The sequence below is a fragment of the Cheilinus undulatus genome, linkage group 15 (assembly GCF_018320785.1).
Source record: "Cheilinus undulatus linkage group 15, ASM1832078v1, whole genome shotgun sequence".
Taxonomy (NCBI): Eukaryota; Metazoa; Chordata; class Actinopteri; order Labriformes; family Labridae; genus Cheilinus; species Cheilinus undulatus.
In genome coordinates this window covers 27,455,491-27,472,916 of record NC_054879.1, presented here as the reverse complement: position 1 = coordinate 27,472,916, position 17,426 = coordinate 27,455,491, and the positions used below count along the sequence as shown (strand labels likewise).

The following is a 17,426-nucleotide window of genomic DNA, read 5'->3' as shown; positions in this document are numbered from 1 at the left end:
CAGCTGGCATTTATTTAACCACAACAATGGCAGCATCTCTAGCTGTAGTGTGTGTTATCATTATTATTGCATCTGTTACATCAAACCAAATGATTGGCTTTCTGTAAATGCCTCCATCATCCCCTCCAATCCCACAGCAAAATCACTTTCATTCCCCACTTTCTTACACTTTCTTTATCCACCGCCAGCCCTCAGCTTCCCAGTGACATGCTCACATTCTTACATGCTTACAGATTGGATTTGCAAAGTTGCTGAAATGTTTCCTGACATGATCAAGTCATGAGTTTTGTGCTCTTTCAGTCTCTCTGTCATGATGGAGTCTCAGGCTCTTGTGGTTTCTGTTCAGTAATGAGTCCTTTAGTTATGTAACTGTCCTCAGTGCTGCCCTCTGCTGGTCTGTTAGAGTTTAGAGAACTGAATGAGGTTCCTGTTGATTTCTGCCACGTTCCTGCAACCTGGATCAGAAAATTTTAACCTTAATTGTTTTTTCAGTAAAGACAGAATACTGCTGTTCTCATTTAAAGCCAAAAACAACACATTACTTTATCTTTTAAAATTGTTCTCTCATTCCTCACCTGACAGAGCCATGGACAAACGGAACTCATCATTTAAGATTTGCAGTACCTCTCTCACGCCTTCTTCACCCTGAAACACCAAAAAGAACCCAAAGTGACCAAAAGGACAATCTATAATTCTTCTTTTCAGAATCTACACAACAACCAGCTGCTTTGACTCAACTTATTCCTGAAATGCCATTAGTAAATTATTTACTTGTTTACTGCCAATAAGACAGATAAAGAGTCATTCATTTCTAAAACTGTGACTCAGCATCTGAAACAATATGGCTGTTGTTGATTTTGGTTCTATCAGCAAGAGATTTAGTGCGTAAAACCTTAAGTTTTATGGAACTATTTTAGTTCTGACTGCGTAACTTCTCTATATAAAGGGCCTGATTGTTGCAATGAATCAATCAAGCCCTAACCATGAACACATCTCCAGTAATGTTAATTTGTGTTATTGAGATAAACTTGAGCCCTCAAGGACTTTTGCCAAGCATGTTGGAACTCAATCAACCTTAAAACCCAAGCAGGGTATCACAGTGATAAGCTTTGTTGTTTGTACCTTGTAAGCAAGGCCCCACACGGCTGGACGGCCAATGAAGACGCACTTTGCTCCCAAGGCCAGTGACTTCAGCACATCGCTTCCTGTCCTGATTCCTCCGTCCAGATAGACCTCGATTCGGCCCTGCACTGTGTCCACGATCTCTGACAGAGCGTCAATCTGTCAGCAACAAGATGAGAAAGAAACAAGGACATTCCAGTTTAATGAAACAGTTTGATAGCTTCTGTAGCAAATATAAACAAATCAAGAATGATGAGATTTTTAAAGCTAGATTTTTGCTACCTCTAAAGTAGTTGTACTCAACTGGCCAAATTTCTGGATCACCACCTACTTATGAAGATACCTCCAACTAAATTTCTATAAATTTCCAACTACTCAAAAGTATCTACTCAAAACTGTAACTGTTTGGGCCTTAAAACAAAAAACAGATCACAGAGGCTCTGAGAGGACATGCATCTGTCTATTTTTGTCTGCTTATCCAGGGCCAGACTGCAGCGGCAGCAGGCTAAGAAAGTCAGCCTAGACATACCTCTCCTCTGCCACATTTTCAAGCTTTTCCTCTGGGATTCTTAAGTGTTACCAGGCCAGGTGAGAAATATAATCCCTTCAGCAATTCCTGGGTCTAGCTGGGGCCTCCCAGTTGGACAATCCCAGAAGACCTCCACAGCAAGGTGCCTGAAAGGTATCCAAATCAAATGCCTGAACCACCTCAACTGGCTCCTGTTTTTTCCTTAAAAATTTATTTTTGGGCTTTCTATGCCTTTAATGACAGCATAGGACAGTGGATAGAATTGGAAACAGGGATGAGAGAGTTGGGGAGAGACATGTGGGAAAGTGCCACAGGCTGGATTTCTGTGTACATGGGGTGTGCCTCAAACCACTAGGCCAACTGGCTCCTTTTGAGAAGAAGGAGATCCTTTTAAGGCTCTGGCCAGATGCCAAAGCTCCTCACCCTATCTCTAAGGCTGAGCCCAGACACCCTTCTAATGAATTTAAGTCCAACCGCTTCAACTCAGGATGTCATTCTTTTGGTCATTACCCAAAGCTCCAAAGATTGACTGGTAAGTTGAGAGCTTTGCCTTCCAGCTCAGGTCCATTCTACCCTCACTTGTGAACAAGACCTCAAGATACCTAAACTCCTTCACCTGGGGCAATAACATACATAGGCTGAAAAACACAAAAATGCACAGACAGGCTCATTTAAACAGACACTAAAAGAGATATGTCAGCGAGAGAGCTGCTGCTGATGAAGGAATGGTTGGGGTTTGGTGTCTTGCTCAGTGGCACTTCAGCAGTACTCAGGAAGTGAGCTGGCACCTCTTCAGCTGCCAGACCAATTACGTGACTTGGTCCTACAGGAACTTTAATCTAAGTTCTCAACTCAAGTCCTTACAGACTGAACTACTGGTGCCCCCAAAACACAACAAGAAGCTATAACAATCTGAATTAGAACTTTAAAAGAAAAGACATCAGTGATTACCGAGGCCGGGCCTCCATCCAGCTGTCTCCCCCCATGGTTTGACACAATGATGCCTTGAACGCCATGCTCCACGGCCAGCTCAGCGTCCTCCTTGGTCAGGATCCCCTTAATGATAATGGGCAGGCGGGTGATGGACTGCAGCCAGTACACGTCCTTCCAGCTGATGGAAGGGTCCAAGGTATTGGCTGGGATCCCGTACTCCTCAGGGCCTGCTGTCTCCTGTTTATAAAACATGTGGTGGAAAAAAACTGCTGCAAAAGTGCACTGGAAAAACACACATGTACTCTGGACTAATACTAGACTAATACTGCTGCTTTTACCTTTACTGGCTTTAAATAAACTAATTTGGCAACTCTGCAAACTTTTAGCCACATTTCATTGTACACGTACATGTGATTCCAGATTCAAAATAATCATCCGAGACAGTTTGAATCTAAATTACTGCTGTTAGGCTCTATTAGTCAACAGAATAATAAGAGATGTAGTTTGATGATATTCGGAAAAAGTATGGGATGATATGTATGGCGTCCCTCATTTCAAGGCCTTACATTACTCATCCTTATCCTCTTGTTACCCTGTTTAGTTTTATTTATAATGTCTTTACATATTTAACATTATCTTTAATATGTGTATGCAGTGGTGTTACCTGAAAGACTCCATCAAAGTTCTTGACCTTCAGGTGTGGAGGCAGCTTGAACTGGTTGCGGATGTCATTTCGTCTCTTTCCGGTGTAGGGGACATCAACAGTTAGCACCAGTGCCTTGTACCCCAGCCCCTCAACACGATGCACGATCTGTTCGGACAGCTTCCTGTCTCTGTACACATAAAGCTGAAACCAGCGGTAACCGTTCGGTGCCGCTGCCACAATCTCCTCGACTGAGCAGGTGGAGTACGTGCTGGTGATGTAGCAGGTGTTCAGAGCCTCTGTGGCTGTGAGATGGGAAGAGAGAAAGTCCTACTGTGCTCATCCAAATTTAGGGTCACATTTTTAGGCAAGGTGAGTTTATTTTTAGAGCACCAATCCAATCCTGAGAATTTTAAAGTGTTTTAGACAGTGAATAAAGGAACATTTATAACACAGGAGCATTAAAAGACAGCAAAAAGACATTAAAATGAAATATATTTCATTTTAATGAAATATATTTCATTAAAATGAAATATATTTCCGACATGATAAAAAAAATGAGGAAGATGGCGTCAAACAACAATAAGGGCTTAAGAGAAAAATATCCACAAGTTTGTTATCTGCTCTGCGCTGTTTATATTGTTAAAATGCTCTAAAATCTCTGACTACACAGTCCTCACGTCAACAACATTGCATTTCCTCACAGGACTAGATTATTACAAAAACTATACCACCATCTAGTGTTGTAAATGTATAAAAATAATGTGGTAGGTTGAAAACATGACTACTAAATCCACACATACAAACTCAGAAAAAAACAAATATTTTTTAATTTGAAAAAAAGGGTTTGCAAAGCTTTCTAAATTTTATAAGACTTAATCTTATGACAATACCTTCTCTCAATTATTAATTTTCGTCAAAACGTGTCTTCTCTTTGCCTGAATCTAGAGCCAAACTAAACTCATGTTTTCTGTGCACAATGGCAAACTGATCTGAAAATGTACGGAACAAGTGAAAGAATCAACTTTCCATCTCAGGTCAAAGAAGCTCCTAGGAAAACTAAACTTAGTTTTGTCAGAGTTTTAGTCATCAAAGATCTATTTTTAGCTTGTGTAAGTCTAGTCTTTCTTGTGGAAAAAGTTAGTCCACAAACAATTTTAGTTATAAATTTAGTGATGAAATTAACAAAGAAGTTTAAAACCCCTTAAAGTAACATTAAACATTAAAGTCATTTCCATAGTATCTAGATCATTCACATTTGCTGTGGCAGGTGTTGACTCTAATTATCCAGTTACTTTACATACAATTTACATTACTTACATTTTCTCTAATTAAACCAATGCTGCTTTTGTACATGGTTCTTGATGTGAATAAAATCAAAATAAACTAAACAAGGGTGCAGTATCAAACATGGATCATAACTTAAACACAGACACTTTTACAAGAGATATATCCAAAACTGCTGGGTAAGTTGAATTTTAAATAAATACAACATACTTGTGCCCTAATAAAAGGTTAGGTGAACTGTGACAAGACCCCTGATCCCAGTCATACCCCTATGTGCTACTGATAGGTTACATAACCTTCCATAAGACCCTTTGTTACTGCGCCACCTACAACAGACCCAAGCCCTGTACATGCAAACGCCCATACTAAAACTCTGCTCCCATCCCAGCTATGCAGACCTCTCTTCACAGATGTTTCATCCAAGTTATTTCACAGCACTAAGGGGAAGCTGGACAGTGAGCTCAGACGCCTCAGCAGCCTCCTTCATGCTCACTCCAGTTTTACCTAACCTACAACACTGTAAATGGAAGGATTGGAAAAGTCTAAAAAATAATCATTCCACTTACTATTTGCATGGTTTCTTTAATTCTAGAGAAAAAGTATGCTGACGACACTTTCCACAGACAAATCAGCCAAGCTCTATCTAAAATATTATGAATATAAAATGAGCTACATGCCTGTATTTCCAAGTTTATCTGTCTCTTTTTGAGGGTCAAACCTTTCTCTTTTTACATCTATCTTCTGTGTTAAATGACTTAAACCAACATGTGGTAAAACATTAACTTCTAATGTAAAAACTATAGTTTTGTTTTTGTTTTTTTCACCCTTGCCACTAGGTGTCCCCTCATACCTCGAGCTGTTGCCACCTCTCCTTCATGCCAGGCCAGGCAGTGAAAGGCAGTGGGGGCGATCCCGACTGGAAAGCTGATTTCTGTCCCCTGCACTGTGGTCCGGGTGTCACTCACCGACACATCCCGCAGGATACGAGGCCTCAGGCGGATTCTGAATGTAAAGCATATAAAGGTGAAACATTTTGTTTGCAGTCTCTCATGACAGCGGGTCAAATGTGTTTGACCTTAAAACATGACATTAAAAGCTTCTTCTAACATTCAACTATATAACTCTTGGACTTATAATTTATATGTTCAACATATGATACAAAAAGAAAAAAATATATATATATATCAGCCCATGAGAAAATCCTGCAATAACTTCAGTATTGATGAAAACATGCTATTTTTTCAGGAAAAGTCATTCCTGGATTTTGTACTTCCAAATGTTTTCACTGGAGATCATTTTGCAATACACAGCAGCTCGACCTTTACTCTGTCTGAGACTAAATGTCTAACCTGCCCCGAAATGAACCAACAACAAATCCAGAGTCACAGCCTTGTGTAGCTAAACATCAATGTCCTTTATAATCACAGTGAGGAAAATCAGTGTATCAGTATTTTTAAAGACTTTAATAGAGCTAATGGGAATACATGAGGAGAGAAACTGAGAAAAATCATGATTCTCTGTTTTTGTTCCACTGGTAATGAAACTTTAAATACAGTTTTAAATTGGTACCTACAAGAAGTTGGAAAAAATGTAACATAAAACGTGTGACTTTAGGTTGTGCAACCACTCAAATACCCTTTTCACACTTGCACAAAACCCCTAAAAATCTCTGAATCTGCCTGGGTGAGCTGCACATGGAAAAGCAAAAAGCAGACTGCTTCACCCTGACATTACCCAGAAATTCCCTTTAACATTAAACCCTCCCACAACACCTCCACTGGCTGGTAGGCAGACTACAAGAAAACTCCCTACTGTGAGGGACAAGAGTGTACAAGCATGCCAGGAAATTTACAGAGCAGGTTACCCCAAAGTTATCCAGAAAATTTCAGGGTTGCACGTGTTAACAAAGGCTTAACTGTGTTATTATAAAAAAACAGAAATAGCAGCATAAGGTACACAAAATAAAGAATATATGGCTTTTAATAGAGGGGGCCTTAAGAGTTTAATTTGAATACAACATTATGCAGGAAATTAATTTCTTGCACTTTGGCACCTTTGGTACCTTTGCACTGTCATAATGGTGCAGAGTCTGAGCACAGGCAACAAAGAAAACATCTACTTTATTTCAAACTGAAAATACACAATATGGTCGCCTCATCTGTGAATACAAAGACATTGAATCTGTTTGGGTACTTTACTTAAGACTATCATATAAGTCAGCTCTGTTTTTTTTTTCTCCTCTTTTTTAAATTTTGTGTTTTCTTTGTTCTGAATATGATCAATTTTGACCCAGTGTCGTTTCACTGATTTAAAAGAATGACAGATGCAGCAGATGTCTGCAATTTGTTAAATCATTTTTGACAATTTTCTTTTAGCTTAGTCTTACAAGTCTGTTCTTTTTCTTTTAAATTTGCCATCAAAATGCATCATTTACAGGAATTACCCCCTGTTTTAGTGTCAGATTTATCCCAAATTGAGAGTTCGGGCTATAGTGATACCAGGGTCATTTTTTACCTATAAAGACAACAAATGGCATACATTGTCACATAGTAAGCCCATCCATCCATCCAGTTTCTTCTGATTATCCAGGGCTGGGTTGCACCAGATCTTCCTGTGGGATTCCTAGGCATTCCCAGGCCAGATGAGATCTATAACCCCTCCAGAGTCTTGGGTCTACCTTGAAGTCTCCTCCCAGTTGGATGTGCCCGGAAAACCTCTACAGGAAGTTGACCAGTGGGCATTTTAATCAAATGCCTGAACCACCTCAACTGGCTCCTTTCCAGCCAGGAGCAGCAGCTCAACTTGGAGCTCCCTCCAGATGTCTGAGCTCCTTAGCCTATCTCTAAGGCTGAGCCTAGACACCCTCCTGAGAAATCTCAGTTTGACTGCTTGAACTTATTCTTTTGGTCATTACCCAGAGCACATGAACATATGTGACGAAGACCGACTGGTAAGTCGAGATCGTCACCATCTGGCTCAGCTCCTTCTTCACCACAACAGTCCGGTACAACATCTGCTTTATTATCAATGCTGCACCAGTGCACGTGTCAATCTCATGGTCCTTTCTACCCTCACTCGTGAACAAGACCCCGAGATACTTGAACTCCTTCTCTTGGGATAAAGGCTCACTCTCCACCCATATCATAGTATCATAATAAGTATTAGTATAATATAGTACACAAGAATCTCAAATTCACTGAGGTTTTTCTGGTTAGATAAATTTAAATACATGAAAATTCATTGTGAAGCGTATTTGCAAGGGAATGCTATGTTTAAGGAAATTAGATCAAGGAAATACATTTCTATTATAATTACAAAAAAAAAACTCTAAAAATGGGTCACAAATGACCCCAGGACAACAAGGTTAAATCAAATTTTCATCAAATACTGTACCTCTTGTAGGCGAGTAGATTGTCATCTCGGGTGCAGCACTCGTCCGCTCCAGCAGCGTAATAATCCCAGGTGGCCTTTGAGAGGTGCTCTTTAGCATACTCCTCAAAGTCTGTCAGGCAAACCATAGCCATCTCTGCACAGCGACCCCCTTCTCTGAATGGGAACAGAGATCACTGGTTAAGAGAAGATACATTAAAAATAATTCTTAAATATTTCAAAATAAATAGTCCATCATTTAAACCATGCCCAATCTGTGATGAAAATATCAGCTTCTATTTCAGACTGTAACTTCACTGACTGGTTAAAGCTGCCGGCTTAACATAGCGGGTTATTCAACACAATCTGTCACTCCACAAGTCTTACACAGTCCCATCATCTGGAAACTGGATTTGCTGATTTGCAAGTTAAGATGAGAGCTACAAGCACGAACAGCAGACACATCAAGTGCAAAACATAAATTACTCTTTATGCAGAACCTTCAGCTCCAACTTACCACAATGGTTGGGTTTCATAAACAAAATTGGTCAGTCGCACACGAAAAAGCCTCCAAGAAGGACTGAAGTTGCAACATTGCTGCTCAAAGTGACACTGCCCCTCATATTAGCAAATATTCACAACTCAACTGTCATCTGACATGCCTGAGTAAATAAAGTAACTAGCTTTTCCTTTTCTGTTTGGATGAAAGACAAATTCTTTCTGCTTTAGTCCTTATCCCTCAGCGTTGCTGTCGCATCTGTCAGAAGTGAACTTTAACAGAGCCGGGATGAAAGCCACTGACGGTGTGTGTGACCTGACAGGGACCCCTGCTCTATTGTGTACACACAAGCTGGAAATGTGCTGATGGTGACTCCAGCTATAGTGAGGAAAAGAAGCGTCTGACACAGGGCTCTTTGCTTCACATACATGCACATTTACATGCTGTGTTCATAGGCCTTCAACACACAAACATACAAACAGTTCTCCTTGTAACTGTTGCTCTTCACAGTAAATGTAAGCTTTTATATGCCACTAAAAACCATAGAATCAGTCTGAAACAAGTTGACATTTATAAATAAATAGAAAATTGATCATTAACAGCACCGTCTGATCCATATACAACAGTCTGAACATTGTGTCAGGGCAGTCCAGATGATGAATTTAGATCCTAGGTTTAAACTTCATATAGATAAACATTGCAATTCCACCATTCATTCATTCATTCATTCAAGTAAAGCACAGACACTATATACACTATTTATTTGCAGATGTAGCTGAAGTTACTACTTTAGTGAAAGAGAAGTCTTATTTCAAAAAGCTTGATGGCTAGGTAACTAAGGTAAAACAATGTTTAAAAGTGAAATGAATCAAAATCTTACAGCTGTAAAATACTGACAACAATGCCAAAGTGCCTCTGACGTGCTGTCTGAGTGGGCCAAATATGATTATGTGCCTCTCAAGTGCCCTCTGAGTTTACAGAATTTGACAATTTGCTGTCTTAGGTGCCCTCTGTGTGAACAAAATATGACTTAGTGTCTCTTAAGCGCCCTCTGAGTGGACCAGATATAACTTAATGTCTCTGAAGTGCCCTCTGAGTGGACCAGATATGATAAAGTGCCTCTTAAGTGCCCTCTGTGTAGACAAAATCTGACAAAGCCCCCTTTGAGTCCCATCTATATAGACAGAATTTGGCAAAGTGCTCTGGGGTGCCGTTTAAATGGACAATACATGATGCTACCCTTGCAGCGGACAGTAAGTGATATAATGCCCTCTAGGGTTTCCTTTCCGTTGGCAGGGTGTTCTGTTAATGAAAGAAACCTGAGAGGGCACATGTTCAGCAGAGAAAATGCAATTAAGTGCAATATATTCCTTGGTATGAAGCTCATTTTTACTAACATACTATGAGATGTAATTATAATTTAAAAACTGAATCTTATCCAGGTTTTGTAATTAATTTATGATGGATGTTTGATGACCTTTTTGCGCAGGTGCCTTTCTGACCCTTAAAATTCCTGAGTGCACCACTGATCATTTTTATTACGTTTTGTTGAAACAACTGGATAACATTTATGCTTTTAAAGTTATTTTAGTGAGCACACTCCCCTATACTGGAGCACCAAACTACTTTATCTTTGCGTCTATGTGTTGTTTTTTGTCCTTTCTGAGTTGTTAGTTGCCCGCACCTTCTACACATTACCTTTAATTTCTTCCCCATCTTGACAAGGAGCTCTTAGAAAGGCTATCTCAACCTATTGTGAACTTTAAAGGAAAGATAAACGTATTTTTTCATGTTTGTATTTTGTTGGCCGTGGTCAAAGCTGACATGTTGTGAAGGCTAGCTTGTTTACAACACTTGTGTTCACTTTAAACTGCAGACACACGGTTAGCTAGCAGGTGACAGCATATCTCTCAGACAGAGAGCTGTTATGAGCTACTTCTGCAGGTTAGAAAGAAGAAGTCAAGCTAATGCATTGAGCCTAAAGTAAAGTTCACATTACCAGGTAAAATCACAAACAGCATTCATCGTCCAGCAGAGATTAATCGGCCTCAAAGGCGGAAGTGATGTACCGTTGTCTCCTTTGGCAACCGATTAAACTGTCGCTCTATCTGCACAATCTTTGTCTTACTGAAGGTAGAGGGTAATTTCTTCGACAGGAGCACTGTTTTTGGATGTTTTCAACAAGGTCCGGGCACTAAGTTGTAGTTACTGATTACTGCCACGGATGTCGCCAACGACAGGGAAATGAGAGTACAGGCTAAAGCGACAGCTCAAGAGAGAAAAGACCAGTTGTAGATGGAACAGGTAACTAAGCAGAAGTTATAAGCGCATCAGCCGACCCTTATCGAGTTAAACTGTAAATTATACATAAACAACGACCAAAATTAATAACTCAAAGATTATTTTTATATTTTTCTCGTTATTTCATTGACCTATTTTTTATGACTTTTACACGACACTGAAATGCTAAATTAATCTCTAATTTAAGCTAGCTTGTTAACTATTTAACGGAGGGTACGAGCCAACGGTCATTTTAGTGTCCACTCTGTGACTTTTCCTGAGAACGTTTGAAGCTTTACTTCAGTACATTGTTCAATAAATTATGACTATTGCGATAATGTAGCTCAAGTAAGTGTGTACAGTTTATTTCAACACTATTCCGCTTTGATTGAATGTGATATTAATGAGCTTTATTCTGTAACAACAGGACTTCGAAGTACATCAGTTCCGCCATGACTGTAAGGAGCCTCTGCCCACTTGAAGGGGGGATTTTATAAATGTAAGTAAATAATGTCAAAAATCCTGTTTTTTCTTCGGTGTTCTTTTCTAAAACTAGCAGCATATTTCTCATTAAGCAGCTACTTCAAAGTAGTGTATTTACAGCTTAAAGCAGTAGTTTTCAACTTTTTTTTGTCCAAGGTATACCTGATATCAAACCAAAATCTCAAGGCACCCTATAGCCATATCCATACAACATACCCTCCTAAATAAGTTAACCAAGACTTGCCTCACCATTTGAAAAAACTGGCACAAAGCATCGTTTTAAATAGTCTTCTCACTTTGCTTTATGTTACAGTTTCAACACAAAAAGCAATAAATGGGATAGAGAAAGTTAATAGATAGCGTAAATGTGATAGAGAATCAAATTTATGCTATCACACAAAATTTCTCTTTTCATTAGAAATGTTTATCACATACCTAAACCTGAATGGTACCTTCACCGAGCAAATAAACAGCAGATAGTGTGAAGAGGCAGAAACAAGACATTTACTCATACTCACCGGTAACATATACTCATTCTCTCTCAGCAGGACGCTTTTCTCCTGGCAGATTCATAACCTGTTAAAAGTCCAGAATGTAAACAGATAGCACATGAGTGATCAGTTCCTTTCTTCCACAATGTCAATAATTATTGACTTGAATTATTAACTCAGTTTCAGTTACACTCCTTAGGGCCCCCTACTCATATCTAAGAACAACCCCCCCAACCCAAGTGGAAAATTAAACATTAATTTAGATTGTTTTCATTGACAGAATCCCAACATAAAAGGCCTTACACCGGTTCTATGTAGAAACTATCCATTTTTATGAAGGTGTGTTACACTCAGTCTAGAACAAATAAAAATATAGAGGATCTGCTAATTTTCAAGAAAAAAAATTAGGTTCTCAAATTTAAAAAGTTAATTTATATTTTTATTTATTTATTTATTTTTACTTAAAAGGCTGTTAATGTATATTATCCAAAATGTAGATTTTTTTTAGACTATATAGTTAAGAATTGGACCACTGCTTTCAGTTTGGTTTCTTTTTAACTCACAATTTTAAAAACTTAAATTTTTGTGTTTCTATTGTCAGCATTCAGGACTTTTTAAACTTGGACATTTCCACTTTTTTCTTGTACATTTCTGACTTTTTAAATTCTGAAATTGTTAATTTGATTTCTTGTGAATTTATGACTTCATGATCTCAAAAATTTAGATTTTTCTCTTTCTAAAATGTTGACTTTTTGTGCAAAAATGGTCAGATTCTCTTCATTATTTCATCTTTTATATTGACCCTAATGTCATATGTAACTAATCATGTCTTTAAAAATAGACATCTAATTTTGACAATGTCAGAGCACGCCACGAGGGGTCCCCAGACCTCAGGTTGGGAACCACTGCTTTAGATAGTAATGACACTGGCTCCTCAAATTAAGTTTTTGCTACAGCTTTAACTTTGATTTAATACCAAAATTGATACTGTTAGAATCTATGGATTACTACTTTTCAGAACAACATCCAGTTCCAAAATATGTACTATTACACATTCTCCTGCTTTGACTAGATCTACTGCACAGTATAGCAAGTGTTTCCATACATCCTAGAAAACCTCGAAAACAATTGACAGATTTTCCAGTCATGGAAAATCAGTGCCATGGAAAATCTTGTGCTGTCCTGGAAAGTTAGTAAAACATCCCAATTTCATATCTGAGTTAAACAAAACAGTTCAGATTTTCATCTAAAAAATGTAATTATTAAATTATGATAAGGATCATGTATAGTAGTGATGGTAGTTTACGGCCAATCTTTGATAAAAAAAAGCTACGTGCTGTAAACATCCCCAAGGCACTGTTGCACCTGAAGGCTAGAAGATTTTACCAGTCACTGCAGCTTTGTGTATTATTAGGTGTATAGATTAACTTGGCTTATGTCTCATGTTGTTAAGACAGTTAAATAATGCTATAGTTGACATGTTAGGTTCTGCTTAAAGGTTTACATGCTCTCTAGTTATTGATGTTCAGGACAATACGGGTACACAGCAAAACCTGCATACTCTAATTAACACTGTCAGAGTTAATGCTGACACTTTTACGGTGTCTATATGGGTCCACACCACAGAGTGTTGATTTGACTCTTTTTTTGGAGAGTTGGTACCTTAACACTCATGACGTGTCATTATAATCTCGTTTTGTGGTTAAAAATAGACTCGACCAAACACTAGCCAGCGTTACTTTAGTTCAACACTACTTTGTAATGTTTAGACATTTAGCTACTCTCTCAGAGTATCCTTTTTTACACAGATGAAATATTTCCTTTCACTATGGGTGTAAATTTAAAATTACTATTACAGTTTTTAATTATTAACATATTGCTGTGTGCTTTTATTAATTACTAAAGATTGCCTTGTTATACTGGACACCTGTAGCAAAGTCACGTGTTTCCTGGTCATGATGGAGCAAAAAGGCAAATGCAGAGTTGGGAAACATCCTTTGATAAGAATCAGCTGATCACCCTTAGCTGTGTGCCACCCAATGCCACATGTGGGAAGTCAGTCACTCAATGGATGTCACAGATAATTGCATATAAAAACATCCAAAATACAGCTATACACTCAAGGCATTATAGGAAAACTCCACCTCCCAGATTTGAAACTGCAGATCAGTTGACTCGCTACGGAGTTGGAGTAACACGGAATTCATTAACATTGTCAACTAACTCCAACACTGAAGTCATTCAACACAGACCAGAGTTAAAATTACACTTTGTGCTTAAAATAAACTCTGAAATGTTTAACCCTGAGATTTTGACACTTTAGGTTTTGCTGTGTTGTTGAGAATAATAAATTGAAGGTTTTATTTAATGAAAAAGATAATCTGAATCTTACTGACAGCTTTTTAAAGCATAGAGCCCAACTTTTAAAGAAAAACAGTTAAAGTCAACTTGGTATTTAGAGTATCTAAATTATGTAGAATATCAGAATTTTTCTATGATCAGTTCTTTGTTATTTATAAGAGTATAAGAGTTCATGATCATAGCTATACACTGCACATTTTTTAATCAAACTTCCACATAAAGAAACACATTTTTGTGTGAACACATTTGTACTAGCAAAGAGTGGGAACTCTGTTTATAAATAAGCTTTTGAGGTCAGGTTTGCTGAAGTCTTTGCATAGCAAAGTTAGTTTTGACACTCCCAGTAAAAAAATGCTTATGTCTTTTATCCACACACTGCTTATGTAAAACCAGTGTTTTCAAACCAAAGGAAATACATCCTGCCGACTTTTAGTAATCAATCATACCACCCTCTCTCAGTCTTTCTCATATAAACTATAACTCAATGTACTTTTTTCAAAGTGCTTTCATGTGGCATTGACCCAGTGGAAGAGATGGCAAACAATTAAATACAAAAAAAAAAAAGAAAAGGTCATTCTTCTAATGCTTCTGTGTGCTTGTTGGGTCCCATAGGGGTCTGCTTTAATTTTAGTCTGTGTCTTAAACAGATAAAACTTTCAGATCTCTTCCTCCTGAAGCTGCACAGTGAGCTTTTATAGACAAGTTTGTGGTATATACTTTAACACCAACAGGGGAAGTCAGCTCATGTTTGTTAAATGTTATTGATAAAACAAACACAAAGCTTGTTTGGGGTTACATGTTTTCATTTGTATTTTTATTCAGCAGAAATGAAAATTGATAAAAATAGTAATTAGATTTGATTGAAAAAGTTAGACCACTTCACCCAGCCTTAGAAGAGAGTAAAGAGCATCTTATTAATTTTCTTTAAATTTAAATTATGCCTGCACATGACTTATTTTAAAACAAACAAAATACGTTTCTTTACGCTCCACAGCCAACGCAGATATCACTCTACTGTAAGAGAAACACCATAGTCTGCTGTCTATTCTGTAGTGTGAATACTAGAGTAGGTTTACACCTTGAACACTTGAGGGCAGTAATGTACTAAATGAAAGTCCAGTCTTAGCTCCATTCAGTATCTGTAAGGCAGGTAAAAAGCCTAAACTTTGACTCATTACTCAGAGTTTCTGTGGAAGAAGAGCAAATGACCTCTGGTTTATAACCTTATGCTATTTTAGATACTACATGATACACGCTGTGGCTATATTTAAGCCCTCACATCCTTTGTGTTTATGTAATTTTGTCTTTTTATGTTAAATGTGACATTTTGAAAATAGTCTCAAGGATAAAAAGGTATCTAGAGAAATGTATTTTGTTAAGAATTACATTTAAAAACATTGTACATACTATTTTTCTTTAATTTACTTTACCTCTCAGCAGTGCTGCCTTTTCTTACCAAAATGTTGTTTTTTATATTTACCAGGAGTTTTCCCAGTGTGTCTGAGTGTTTGTGTGATGAATGTGAGCTTCTGTCCCGTGTAGGCTGTGAAAGGTGTCCACTGAATGGGCTGCTGAGAGCACATTGTGCAGGTGAATTTCTAGAACACCTGGTGTACGGTATCTAGAGTGTTTTGCTAAACAAGGTGAGGATTTAGCCAGTGTCTCTCACAGAATATTTGTTTTTTTATCACAAAGGCCTGCTTAGACTGTTTAGGAATCCCGGCCTGTAAGAGCAGATAAACACTTCCCCTTAGCTTTTTTATACGCCTCTGTTAAACCAGCTCTGTTTACATTAGGGTGGAACTGGTCTCACAGAATGGAAAAAGTAGAGCCCAGTAAAGATAAAACTGTGTAAATATCTGTTTCCTAAAGTGATAAAAATCAGTTTCTTACCTCGATCTGAGTTATCTCGTCGGCCTTCAGTACTTGCTGCTTCCCGTCTCATATGACAGGGTCGTGTCAGAGGGCAATCCAGCCCCCTTTTCCCCATCCGACCTCCCCCCACCCCTCTCCTCCCCCCTCAGTGTGTGATGCTCCACCCCCACAGCAGTCCAACACCGGCTAAGCCTCTTGTCAGCACTCCTGGCCTCTCTCTCTCCATCTGTGCCAAAAAACACCAAAAGCTCACCGAGGTCAACTGTCTGTAGGAGTCACAAACACCTCCCTGGTCTTTTTCTGTCCTTCCTCTTCTTTTTTATTCCTTCCCTTTCAAATTAGTTTCATCCTTTTATTATGGCCTTAAATGTTTTGTCTTCAGTTTAAACTGAAGTTTTGACTCATTCCCTTTTTTATCATTGTCCTGGCATTCTACTTTATTTCTGCTAGACTCCCTTTAAGTTTTTAGGAACACTGCATTTTTACTGGTCACACAATTCGTTTCAGGTCAAACTACAATTATCTGTAAATTCATTTGATTTAGTTTGATTCAATATAACAATGCATTATCATAGGATATATCCTCTATTTTCTATATCACTGAACATGGCTACTTTTCAATGAAGACAAGCAATCAGATAAATATGAACTCTCTTTTTTCAAATCTTTTTTTTCTATAGAAATCAGCTGCAGCATAAATGTTTTTGCATCATAAATCTATTCTCAGAAATAAAATATGTCAAGCCACAGATGGAAAATCTACATTTCAAAATACTATCTCTACATAATTGTCCATGTCTGCATCTTTATGCATTGTAATAAAAATTAAATCTCAATACCGCAATCTATGTCTTATGAAACATTATAGAAAATAGGGCTACTAATAAATTGCAATTTTATTGCTTTCACAATATAAGCTTTCATAATAAACATATTCCAAAAGTCTATTTTTTTGTGACAAGTAAGAAAATATTTTATGCAAAGAAGCAATTACTTGTTCCTGCTGCATGTTTACATTTTACACCCGTTAACATGAAGTCTATGGAAAAATTAAAAGTACCCTTTGATTGATTGTTTACAATTTGTGGTTAAAAAAAAGTTTCATTTATTTGGATTTACAAGATACATGTGGTGTAGCTTTAGCTAAAACTTTTTTAAATGTTAGATTTCCTTCATCATGCTTCACGTTTTGAACTGAATGGTAGAGGAAAAAATAAAATAGTTTTTCTTTCTGAAATATAAATTGTTATTTCCAGAAATACAGGAAAGTATTTTTAGTCAAATACAGTAAGATTCTTAATGGTTAAATATGAAAAATCAACATTTCAAACATGCATCATTATTTAATTATTTTGGAATTTAAGTCCATTTCATATATTAGGCTATCACGCTGTATGAGGAAAATGTGATAGCCTTTGACGTTTTTCAATGATACGATTTGTGATAACTGAGGTAATATTATAGAATCTGTTTTGGCTATAAAGGCAGATGCAACAGCTCTCATTTCTCTTGGATCCAAAGTAAATCAAGCATTTGGTTTAAATTGGTTGCAGA

The 17,426-nt window shown here is 37.7% G+C and overlaps 1 protein-coding gene across 3 annotated transcripts; it reads right to left on the bottom strand.

Annotated features, from left to right (window-relative positions):
- Nucleotides 1–15,990, bottom strand: hao2 (hydroxyacid oxidase 2 (long chain)). Of its 3 annotated transcripts, XM_041806356.1 has the most exons (9): nt 15,891–15,990; nt 11,664–11,721; nt 7,908–8,060; nt 5,365–5,516; nt 3,249–3,532; nt 2,603–2,821; nt 1,123–1,281; nt 576–645; nt 1–455 (listed from the first exon to the last, which is right to left on the bottom strand). In XM_041806356.1, exons 2-9 carry the CDS (start codon nt 11,678–11,680, stop codon nt 400–402), a joined length of 1,110 nt encoding a protein of 369 aa, XP_041662290.1. In that variant the 5' UTR covers nt 11,681–11,721; nt 15,891–15,990; the 3' UTR covers nt 1–399. The 3 variants fall into 3 exon arrangements, with proteins under 3 accessions (XP_041662290.1, XP_041662291.1, XP_041662292.1); XM_041806357.1 differs by lacking the exons at nt 11,664–11,721; nt 15,891–15,990 and adding an exon at nt 10,382–10,568; XM_041806358.1 differs by lacking the exons at nt 11,664–11,721; nt 15,891–15,990 and adding an exon at nt 8,401–8,653.
- Nucleotides 15,991–17,426: the final 1,436 nt, after the last annotated feature.

Bases quoted from the DNA above. Each gene is read 5' to 3' on its own strand.
- hao2 (XM_041806356.1), bottom strand. The intron at 5,517-7,907 runs GTACAGTATTTG...CTTTACATTCAG, and splicing joins AATCTACTCGCCTACAAGAG to AATCCGCCTGAGGCCTCGTA. The intron at 3,533-5,364 runs GTATGAGGGGAC...CCCATCTCACAG, and splicing joins AGAGGTGGCAACAGCTCGAG to CCACAGAGGCTCTGAACACC.